The sequence below is a fragment of the Lissotriton vulgaris genome, chromosome 5 (assembly GCF_964263255.1).
Source record: "Lissotriton vulgaris chromosome 5, aLisVul1.2, whole genome shotgun sequence".
In the NCBI taxonomy this organism is placed as follows: domain Eukaryota; kingdom Metazoa; phylum Chordata; class Amphibia; order Caudata; family Salamandridae; genus Lissotriton; species Lissotriton vulgaris.
In genome coordinates, this window is record NC_141693.1 from 1,183,373,471 (window position 1) to 1,183,385,533 (window position 12,063).

The 12,063-nt window shown below is 40.9% G+C and overlaps 1 protein-coding gene across 1 annotated transcript in view; it reads left to right on the forward strand.

Moving 5' to 3' along the window:
* Positions 1 to 12,063, forward strand: part of LOC147712228 (scavenger receptor cysteine-rich domain-containing protein DMBT1-like) — a 105,634-nt gene that overhangs the window by 39,278 nt on the left and 54,293 nt on the right. The window contains exons 2-4 of the mRNA XM_086919603.1: positions 242 to 556; positions 8,435 to 8,458; positions 8,546 to 8,581. Of these exons, the coding sequence (XP_086775729.1) occupies positions 242 to 556; positions 8,435 to 8,458; positions 8,546 to 8,581 (375 nt within the window). The remainder of the gene's footprint in view (positions 1 to 241; positions 557 to 8,434; positions 8,459 to 8,545; positions 8,582 to 12,063) is intronic.

Genomic DNA, 12,063 nt, shown 5'->3' on the forward strand with positions numbered 1-12,063 from the left:
CTTCCTTTCCTACTTCTCCCAGAATTCACAGAAATATGCTCAACTAATATATATGATTTAGAGCAATTACAGAAAAGGACAATAGAGGATTACGGGAATAGGTGCCATGTCTGTTCATGAAGTGTAAGAAGATTATGTTGTAACCAATTGTATTTTGGAAGTCTGACTGATGCTTATTTGAAACAGGAGCTTCACTAAGGGCGGAGAGGTAACAACTCTGTTCCATGTCTTCTCCTTGCAGTTCACTTCCCTGTGCGCCTTGTGAATGGCAATAGCCGGTGTGAGGGCCGTGTGGAGATATACCACCAAGGAGCCTGGGGGACGGTGTGTGACGACTTCTGGGACGCAAATGATGCTCAGGTGGTGTGTAGAGAGGCCGGATGTGGCTGGGCTGTCTCTGCTCCTCAGATGGCCCATTTTGGTTTCGGCAATGGATCGATTTTACTGGATGATGTGCAATGTGGAGGGTCGGAAACCTACCTGTGGCAGTGCCAGCACAGGGAGCTGGGCACCCATGACTGTTCACATCAAGAAGATGCCAGTGCCATCTGTTCAGGTACCTTTCCATTTCTGCTTGATAGAAACAGCTTAGAACATCTTGCTGTAACTCCCAGGATGTATAGAAGGTGTAAGAGTCACGCATCCTTACTTCCTGATGATACCTTAAACTTCCACTCTCTGGGCTCACAGATAATACACACACACCACAAAACAGTGAGGAGGGGAAGATGATGTGGCGCAATGGCCAGATCTTCTGACTTTGAAACTCGGGAAACTGGTTTGAGCCTCAGTATTGCTCAGTATCCTCTAATACCGGCTAAATCACTTAATCCCTCAGTACCAACAAAAAAAATGAATGTGTCCTCAACATAGCGGGTCGGTGTGACTCCCAATCTACCCTAAAACCTCTGGTGCTCGAAGGACACCAAAACCATTAGAAGAATGTCAAATTAAAATTCTTGGATATTCTGCTAGCGAGATGTCCAAGATATCTAAATTATAAAGTTTTCATTAATTTTTATCAAGTTAAAAATTGGTGCAGCAGCCCTCGTAACTGGTACTGGAGCACATGCAGCTGTGCCTGTAATGGGGACATCTACATTCGTCTTGTGGTCCAGTTGTTTACTCAGTGGGACTAGGAGTCAAAAGGTTTAAAATGTGTTAATGAACTCAATTGCCTTATAAGTCATCATTATTTGGAAGCATCCCAATAGAAAGTCTAACACTGGCTCCATTGCTAAGGCTATCGTATGAAGGAGATACACTGTATAGGTTATCAGAGTCTTTGTAATGTAAAGTAAATTTTCAAAGGAGTATATGAATGTGGTTGAGGACATTCAAAAATGACTCGGCCTCTGGGAGAACCCTTCGGTAGTTGATTTGTTAACGATAGATATGCATGGCAGCAATTTGAATGTTGCACTTAAGCACTGGTTAAGTGCTCAAAGTCCTAAAGCCAGTAAAAAGCTACAGATACAAGTAGAGGTAAGCAGGCAAAAAGCTGAAGGAAGACCACTATAAGGATGAAAGATCTAACATGTGTCCCCCCAGCTGAAAGTGGGAAGATCTACCCAACCTTCGGGGAGTTGTCATTACTAAGGCAGGAAAACCTGGATAGACTGTCTGCATTGGCATGGTCTACCCAGGGTCTGTGTTCTACCCTGATGTCCATAAACTGTAGGGAAATGGACCATCTCAACAATTTTGGATTCTCACCCATATTTGCATGAACCACATGAGGAGTCTGTGGTCAGTCTGAATTGGAAGTGAGTGCCCAACAGGTGTGACCGCAACCTCTTCAGTGCCCAGACCACAGCCAAAGCTTCTCTCTCTATAGCACTCCACCGCTGTTTGCTGGGGAGTAACCACCTGAAGATGAAGGCTACAGGCTAGTCCAGGCCCTCTTCATTTAGCTATGATATTTATTTATTTATTTGGTGTTTAATATAGCGCGTACATAACCCTATTAGGGTATCAGAGCGCTTCACATTTACATAGCCCTAATCTTAGGACAGCAGGTTTGATACGAACATACGCCACAATAACAAGCATACAACAATTTGAGAGAAACAATTATGCTTACAAGATCTAATGTATATAAACATCGATTTGAGAGAGAAACATTTGTGCTTTCATAATCATATATACAAGTCCTAATGACTACTAGAGATCAATTTGAATTAACAGGATTGTGTGATCAGGAAAGTGACCTAACAGTGTCTAGTCTACTGTTATTATGGGACGAATTTGCTCATAAGAAAAGTCTTAACTTTTTTTTTGAAGGCTGAAGTGGACGAGATTCTTCTAATGCTCGGGGGAAGTGAGTTCCAAATTATTGGTGCTTCACCAGAAAATGCGCTGTCATAAGTTCTCTTCTTTCAGAAGAGGACAGGTTTCAGTAAGAGATATCCATGGCTCCGATAGACTCTGCTGCCTCCTGATAATGTGATTTTCTGGGCGAGGTATAATGGTGTTTTATAGTGTATCGCTTTGTGTGTGATACATGGCATCTTTAGTTGGATTCTTGCTCTGTAAGGTAGCCAATTAAGCACTTTCAGATGAGGGGTGATATGATCACATTTTCTGGAACCTTGTGGTGCCATTGAGACATGCTTTTAGTGGGACTGTTGATATCTTGGGTAATTCTGCTAGAGCTGTGCAACCGTATTAGATCCTCGAGATGACTAATGCCTGCACTGCCGTTTTGAGGTCTGAAGTAGATATGAAAACCTTCAGTTTTCTAAGATAGCGTAAATGGAAGCAGCCATTTTTTGCCATTGTGTTAATGTGGGTTCGCATGTTCAGGTTCTTGTCTAACACAATTAAAAAAAACTTGGTTGGGTCTACTAGATTCGGAGTACAGTTTAGCGCAGAGATCCGCTTGGTCCATTCCATTATATTCTTCACACGTTTCTGGGCGGAAATCAGAAGGAATTCTGTTTTATGCTGGTTAAGCCTGAGATGATTATTAGTTAGCCAATGAACGGTCCTCTTTAAGGCCTGGTTCATGATGTCGATCTCTTTCACAGATTAAATCTTAATATATAGCTGTGTGTCATCTGCATACATGTGGAAGGAGATGCTTGCCTGCTGTAAGATTTCTGTTAGTGGTTCTACATATAGATTGAATGGCGCAGGGGATAGTGTTGATCCCTTTGGCACTCCAATAAGATTTGGGGATGATGCTGATAGGGTTTGGTTCACCATGAATCTTTGTGATCTGATTTCTAAGAAGGATCTAAACCACCTCAGGACTGTTCCCACTAAACCCATCTTTTCCTCCAGTTGTACTAGTACATTGGCATGGTTTACAGTGTTGAATGCAGACAAAAGGTCGAGCAGAATTAGGAGACTGGTTTTGTTGCAGTTTAGGGCAAGTAGCGCATCATCTAGTATGTGAAGAATTGCTGTTTCAGTACTGTGATTTGCTCTGAACTCTGATTCAGGAGTTTGAATTCCGACATGTGTTGGCTCAGTTGTTGTTGAACACATTTTTCCATAACTTTGGCTAGCATGGGAATGTTTGTTGCCGGTCAAAAGTTGTTGAGGTCTGAGGGGTTCTCAGAAGGTTTTTTAAAGATTGGAATGGCTTGTTCTGTTTTTAGGCAGTCTGGTAACGAGCCTTGCAAAAGCAAATCATTAATAATCTTTGTCCAAGAGGGGACGAGCAAATGGTTTATAGTAGACCAGCACTTTGAGGGTAGAGGATCATTGAAATGATTGTTTGGTTTTATGGTCAAAATAATTTTGGCGATCTGCTTGTCGTCATATAACTTGAATTCTAACCATAATGCATTGTTTTTGGGTGTTACCATAACTGGTTGAGAATGAAGCTTAGCTGGAGTGCTGTTTTGGTTTAAAGGGATCTCCGCAGCTCAATATTCAGGGATTAGGCTTTGGCTGTAAAAAAGGAAGAGGATTCTTCACACCTGGTGTTTGATTTGGTTGCTATTAGCGCAGATTTGGCTGTTTTATTGGATTGGTCTTTTAGCAGTTCGAAGAGTTTCCTCGGTCTGTGTTTTGCATTATCCAGTTCCCTTCTAAAGAAGTATTTTTAACAAAAATACTTTTATTTTTGGCAAATCTGGCCTGTTTTAGATGTTTTAGGTGGGGTGAGGATGGGTGTTGTCTCCATTTTCGTTCTGTTAGTCTGAGTGACCGTCTTTCTTCGTTGAGGGATCCTTTAAACCAAGGGTTTTTATCTTTGTCTGGTATTCTTTTGAGTTTTCAAGAGGTCTATGTCCTCAATTATTTTTGTCATCAGGGTGTTGTAGTATTCCGTGAGTTTGCTGATGTTTGTCAGGTTATTAGGAGGTTGCAGTTCCTTCTAACATCATGCTATAATATTCTTCATATTGAGCCCTTTGGTGTCACAAACCCATTTTCTGGATTTGATTGTGAGGATCTTTTCCTTTTTATGTAGGGTATTTGGAAGGTAACGATGTGATGATCTGACTAGTCTCAAGGGGTGATCTTCATTGCATCAATAACTTTTCCCTTAGAGATGATCCAATCTAATGTAGAGCCTTTTGTATAGGGTTGGTAGCTGGTATTCTTGAACCAAAGATTGATCTTCAATGAAGTCTTTGAACAAATGTATCTGAGTATCATTTTGATCTTCCATTGAAGATTGAAGTCTCCTAAGAAAATGTTGTTGGATTGAGGAGTATAGTTTGCTGTGATGATTTCTATCAGCTAGTCTATGAACATGGTATTTTTGCCTGGGGGGTGGTGGAAAAATAAAGTTTGCAAAGTTGGTTAACCATGGATCTTAAGTACAAACCGAGGTAATTCACATGACTCGGGAGGGGGTCGGAATATACTTTTGTAATGGCGATGTCAGATCTATGTATACAGGTGACGCCTCCACTCGTTTTGTTTAGCCTGTCTACTCTCACAATACTGTAGTGAGAGGGTACTAATAAATCAAGGCATGGGGTGGATGATTCCGATAGCCATGATTCTGTTAGGATAGTTACGTTGATTTCCTGGTTTAAGATGAGATTGGCTGTGTCTGCGGCATGCTTCTTTGCTGAGCAACATTGAAGTAGTAGACATGAGATGGGTGTCTGTGGGATGACCCTTATTAAGTCATGCTTTTCGGCAATTAAAGTCACATTTTCCAGGTTGTTAAGGTTGGTTTTCTGTGGTTAGCCTTTGAAGTTGGATTTGCTTTGATTAGGGCTGATTGAATGTTATGTTCGTCTACCTTAGGGAGAAGATTGGGGAATGATTCATACGGTAGCAATAGGATTTGTATCTCAGCATCTGATTTAATGTTATGTTCGTCTACGTTAGGGGGAAGATTGGGGAACGATTCATATGGTAGCAATAGGATTTGTATCTTAGCATCTATCAGATATCTAAGTTGATTGTGAGGTCGGTGTAGTCTGTTTGTCAATGACATTGGGATAGTATTTAGATTGCTATGGGGTTTGTGTACTGACTTTTGAAAAAGCTCAATTTTTTAGAGATATTTTTCTGAGAGGTGTCACATGTTCCTTATATCTCTGATAGTAATTTGCATGGCCTTGTAATTCTTGTTTGATTGAGAGCTGAGATTATCTAACTCCAGTCGGGAAGGAGGAGAGACGGGCGGTTGTTGGGGTGAACCAGTTAGTATGCTGGGTAATCTTCACTGGGAGGTTTAGGCTACTTTTTGTCTTTTATGTATATATTTTCCTATTTGTTAATGCTATCTTAATGATTCTTATTATCGACCGTATGATTACATCTCCAGTTATCCTGGGCAATGATTGCTGACTCTGTCCTACCATGTTTTTCCAAAATAAGGTATGGTCTGGTGTTGGGGCTAGGACTGAGCTAGGGCCCCAGGAGTTAGTGGGAGGTAATGCTATTTTAGTGTGTTGCGGGATGTTGATCCTAGCTTCAGAGATTCTGGACTCCTGTTTCGACTGTTGAGGCTATTTAGCGATGATAGATTCTACCTTAGCAGATTGACTCCTGTGTGGGATAACAGCTTGTGACTTGTTGTTGAGGGAGGGCTGATAAGAACCCATTCTTTTCAAATTGTGAAGTATTCATCAAATAGTTCTAGATCTTTATTGGTGGCTTGTGTAAATATTGTGCCGTTTTTGTAGCATGTTATGTTTAACGCTGGACGGAGCTGGCATAGTGCTACTGCGGGGAGGTCCACGGAGTTAGGAAAAAAACTCTGCTCCTCCACCCGCCTCCACCCCTAATAAAAAAGTATTTTAAAAATAATTTAAAAAGAAATAAAATACACTTATCTGTACTGTGGCGTCCCCGGGCTGCCCTCTTCCGGGCCGTCTCTTTCCTGCATTGGACGTACATCTTGCGAGAACTGCGCATGCAGAGACATTAAAAACAATGATTATCCCACTAGTAATCTACATGGCCAGTATGTTGCCTATGACACTCACTAATGAGTTCTTGACCAAGATTTACAAGATTTTTAACACATTCCTCTGGCAATTGAAGAGGCCTAGGATTTCCATGAAGAAACTTCAACTATCCCAATCTCATTAACTATCAAACTGCTTGTCTTTAGGAGCACAGATCTAACTGGCTATTAACCGACAGTGACTATACCCCAGTATGGGTGTACATAGAAAGGTCAATCATCAAAGAAACACCTTTACCTGCTCTCCTAACCATGGATATCTCTTCCATCCCTCATTCTAAATATATTTTCCAAAATACTAAAAGAGCCCTAATACGCCTGGGTCAAATATCAATAGTAAAAATAAACAAATCAAACTTAGCCCTTTATGGCGCAACCCATACCTAAAGGTGGATGGAGAAATGTTATTCTGGGAAAAATGGTCAAATAACGGCATCAATCTAGTCAAAGAACTCTTTACAGGGAAACTATACTTACAATCACGGTTTGGTTTAGTACTCCTAGATTTCTAAACATTTCTGAAACTAAAGGCACAGCTTACATTACGTTCAATAATACTCACCGAACCGTCGATTCTACCAAGGATATCCCAGCTACTAAAGACAGGGCACATTGTATCTACAATCTACAAACTGTTATCCCCAAAACCACGCAAATCACACTTGAAAAGGGAGATGAAATGGGAATCTGAATCTAACACTAGGAACATCCCCTTCGACTGGGACAAGATACATAAAACTCCCTTCTCAAACAAAATCTATCCAATACTATCCCAAACAAAACTTATGCTAATAAACAGAACATATTGGACCCCTGAAAGGATCTTTAATCTCAACCTCAGCCAGAGCCCTAGATGTTGAGATTGTAACACACATGTCGGTGATCTAGCTCACATGCTCGTCCTATGCCCCATCCTACAATCTTATTGGGACAAAATATATAAGAGTATAAACAAAACATTCAATATCGACCCCCCAAGGGAATTCTCCTATATCCTTCTGGGATTTCTAGATCCAATGCTTCGGATGATCATGACCACTAGCTGTTACACCTAATGCTTACACATGCCTGCAAAATAGTACTTAATAAATGAAAAAAACTCCAAAATAGTCTCCTTCAGAATGTGGCAATAATGGTTGTCTTTTCTCGGAGGGGCTTATAATATATCTCTACACTCCTTGCCCTGGCACCCCCCACATAGGAATGTATGGAGGTCCCTTGATGCCTTTATCTTTAAATATGACCATTCGTTAAACTCATAATTCCCAACAATTCAACACATACACTCAACTGAACCGAATGAGGATTACCACTACACACACACCCTCCACATAGGGTGTGCCTCATGGTACCCCATGATGTTTGAATACTATACTGTTGGATCCGATTTGGGCAGACATGTGTTAATCGCTTTTAATTGATGTATTGACATTAGTTTTGCACTTAGGATATGGAAATGTGATTACTATATTACTGTATCCGTTGTTCTAACATGTTATCCTTATAGTGCATCATATACAAACTTTTATGTACTCAATAGTACACCTGCAAAGTAACTCTATCACAGTCCGACTGAAGAATGTAATATACACAGACCACCTATATCTCTAACATAAACGCAATTCCAACCATCACTCACCTGGTAAACTCTTGGCATTTTCCTCTTTTTTTGTAGTACCTCCTTGCTTTTTATCTATTTTGACTATCAGTATTATTGATATTATTGTTACTATGATTTACAATGTTCTTTTCTTGAAAACCCAATAAAAACAATTTGAGAGAAAAGAATGACCTTTGCTCAGCCTCAAGACGCCCACTATGTTTTGCAAAATTGAAGGGTTGGGACTCTTCTGTCCACAATGATGGGCTGCCCATGTAGGCTGACATCACTAACCACACTTATTTACACATGACATGAACTAACCAAGGCTCTCATACAACTGTGCAACTTGAGTTGAAAGGCTCAAAACGCATGACCCAGTTTATCTTGAGCCACTACAGTTCAGTTACCCCGTGGGCTAATCCTCTTTTCTCATATTCTCCTTGCAGCTGCTATCTCAGCATCAACAACAGGTAAGAATGACAGATTATTCACTGCTATGTGGCATGCCTGATCCAGATTGAGCACTTACAGCTTGCTTTTTTTCTATTCTTTCCCAGCTCAAATCCATGTTCCTGGAAGTACGTTTGCCCCAGGTAAGACATTTGATGTTATCATTAGTGTGGCAAACACAGAAATATGCTTCAGAGATGCTGGTCTTCAAATGTGGGCCAGAGACCAGAGATGCCCCAGTGTTTCGATTTGTCAAAACATGGTGAAACCATGCGAGCGTAGTGTGAAGTTAGAGCAGAAAAACGTGTATTAAGATTTCACCTGGAACGATAGAACATTATTGTTTTTTCGTTCTATGATTTCAGTAGCCAGATAACATGAAGCAAGTCAGGCATAGCTACTTTCAGGGGTCAGTATGATCTGTGACTTCGTTTTTAGAAATGTTACAAGTCTCATGGTGACTGGTGACCTGTTTATCCTTGAATATCATACTCCACTGCTGGAAAGAAGAAAGAAGGGGCATATTACCAACGTTTAGCGATATTTACCGCTAACGATGCTTAGCAACGAAATTTTTAACGCTAACCATCGCCGGAAATTATCGCTGAGATAACTTGCAAGGTTTATCTCAGTAGTGATAAAAATCCTCGGGCTAACTGCCAATTGAGAGATTATCTCTGGAAAACCAACGATAATCTCTCGAAGTTTGGCGTTAGCTTGATAATAGGGGCACACAAACTTAGCCATGATATCCACCTTCCATAGGATATCATGGCTAAGTCAGGAAAATACCAGGGGGCATATTATCAAGGGGGTTTATCTCCGCTTTTTTGGCTTTAAAAGCCAAGAAGGCGGAGATAAAATTATCTCCCTATTACCTAGCTGCCGCTAACACCAGTTAGTGACAGCTAGTAGGAGATAGCGACCATCTTGGGCCCCACTTTTCATGTCAGTGATATTTATCACTAATGAGAAGCAAAGTGGGCGTGCCAAGATGTTAGAGACTGAAAACAGTCGCTAACATCGCTATCTCCTATTACCAACTTTTGGAGATATTCGCGCTAAGTGGGAATATCTCAAAAAGCTAACACCTGCCCTGAGCAGTTCTTAGCCATGTTATCCAATGGGAGGTGGATAACATGGCTAAGAGCATTAGCTCGCTAATGCATGAATATCGCTGACTTTTCAGCGATATTCATGCTTTGCGGCGATTTTTACCGCATTTGCGTTAAACCTTGGTAATACCAAGGTTTATTTGCGATAAAAATCGCCGCTGCGCTGCGGTAAATTTTTGTCTCTAACCAAGCAATAGCGATAATTATTGCTATTGCTTGGTAATATGCCTCCAGGTGCTTTTTCTATCACTAACAGGGTTAGCGAAATCCTTGATAATAGGAGAAATGTCGCTTAACAACATTTCTCCTATTATTTTTCTCTGGACCGCCCCCTTTGCATATCATTAGAGATGCAAGGGGAAGCTTAGAGAAAAAGGGTGCTAACATGCGAATTTGCGTGTTAGCACCCTGTTGCTAATAGGGAGATAATTTTATCTCCGCTTTCTTGGCTTTTAAAGCCAAAAAAGCAGAGATATATCCCTTGATAATATGCCCCGTGGATTTTAGTTAGTGCTTGCCTAAGTGCTAGTGACCTCATCTAAGTTGAGCAGAGCCCTTAATTATTTGTCTTTGTTGAAAATTAAAAGCTAGACCATGTCCCTAATCACTACATCAATGTGGGATCATCAAATGTTACTCCTCGCATCATGTCTTTTATGTTCACCTTCATCAGGTCCAGAACTTTAAAAACGTTTGCACTGCCTGCGTGATTCCAGCAAATTCTTTTGATATGACCTTTAACGTTGAGTATACGTTTTCTTTAAAGCAAAATGCACAAAATAATCGTGGTGTGCAGGAAATGATTCTCGTTTCTTTGAAATTAACAGCATTTGACGATCCATTGCAGGATCCCGCTGAAGGCTCAGCAGACAGCCTTGTAATGATTGCTAGCTAGCCCATTATGGGCTGGCTTTAGCGCTGGAGGTGCCCTGTGCAACAATGTTTCTTGGCGCACCCTACAGATTCCTTCACTACCCTTTAACAGTGCCCCTCAAGTCTCCATACCCACTCCAACTCAGATGCAGTTAATTCGTTTCATACCAGTGTAGGGTGCCAGAACATTTTACATCACACACACACACTACACAGAGACAATCAATAATTTGTGAGTAAATCAGGGTGTAGGAAATGTTACGTTAACCTGAGGAGTACATGCCAGGCATAGGAGTGACTTGTCACCTGTACTGGTAGGCAGTATAGTTTAAGAGTGCTTGGTATGGAGACAAACAACTCAGAATGTAAAACATAACACCATGTTTGGGGGGTTATATTTAATATTAAGGATTTTTTTTTTACCGAAATGAACCCTTTTTGAAACATTAGAATAATGAAATACTAGGGAACAATCATAATGCTCTAATCCATAGTTTGCATGCAGCGCTTTGATGAAAATTATTAGCTCACTGTTCTATGTTAGGGTTTTAACATCTACACTGCAAGTATCAAAAGGATCACTATGACAAAAGCAGTAACCCACTGACCAATTTACATGATATGCACTGTGTGAGCTGCATGGTGCACACTTTATGCAGCAGGTATATTAACCCTCTGCACTACCTTAAGACGAGTCAAAACTTCAACTACAAAAAGTCCAGCTTTCTCAAGGAAGAAAATTAATCAAGGAAGTTATCTTAACATATTTATTGCTGTATGAAAATTACTATAGGCCAGGAATGCAGCAGCAGGTGCTTTTAATTCCATAAAATACTTTCATACAGGAAGCCCCCCACCCCGAACTCAGCACCTGGTGTGGGGGCACCAGTTGCTCCACCCTAGGGCTGGCCCTGAGCTCATAAGTGTGATTTCAAAATATAAGAATTACAATGTATGAAAAAGTTGATCATTGACATTCTCTGGTGGTTTGGCTGGAGAGGCGTTGTAGCGAGCACTGAGTTAACGTGCCGCCGACCTTGTTTTGGATGTTGAAGGAAGATTGCGAGACTTTAGCCACTTCAGATATTATTCTCTATCTGGGCGGACACTGTGAAGATATAAAGAGTCTACGGGAATAGAGCCAAGACGGTGGTTCCTACCCCACCCACTAGGGTGGTTGTGGGGGGCCGGCGATACCAGCCCTAGGTTTAGCCAGGGCCGTGAAGAATAGAGTACCCATGTCCTGATGAAGCCTATATCATCTGGCTGAAACGTGACTGCGTCCACACCTTATGCTTTGAACGGAGTCCCCTGTAAAATTTAAGGAAGATTTGATTTTTTCCTAGGTGCACCAACACAATTGTAGGTTGGGTTGATAAGTCAACCCCCTGGTGCTTTGTTTTTGGGACTACCATTTTGTTGTGTACTCCACCCCAAATTAAGAGGAGGTACATATGTAAATTGGTGTATATATATATTTTTTTGTCTCAAGGGTACAGAGAAGTGTTTTTGGTATTGTAAGTGTTTTGTGTATTTGTGTATAATGTACATGTGATGTGATGTATATAGACTGTGTTATTTGTTTACATTGTGCCTCTCTGGCTGTTCACTCATATATGTGTACATGAATTAATATA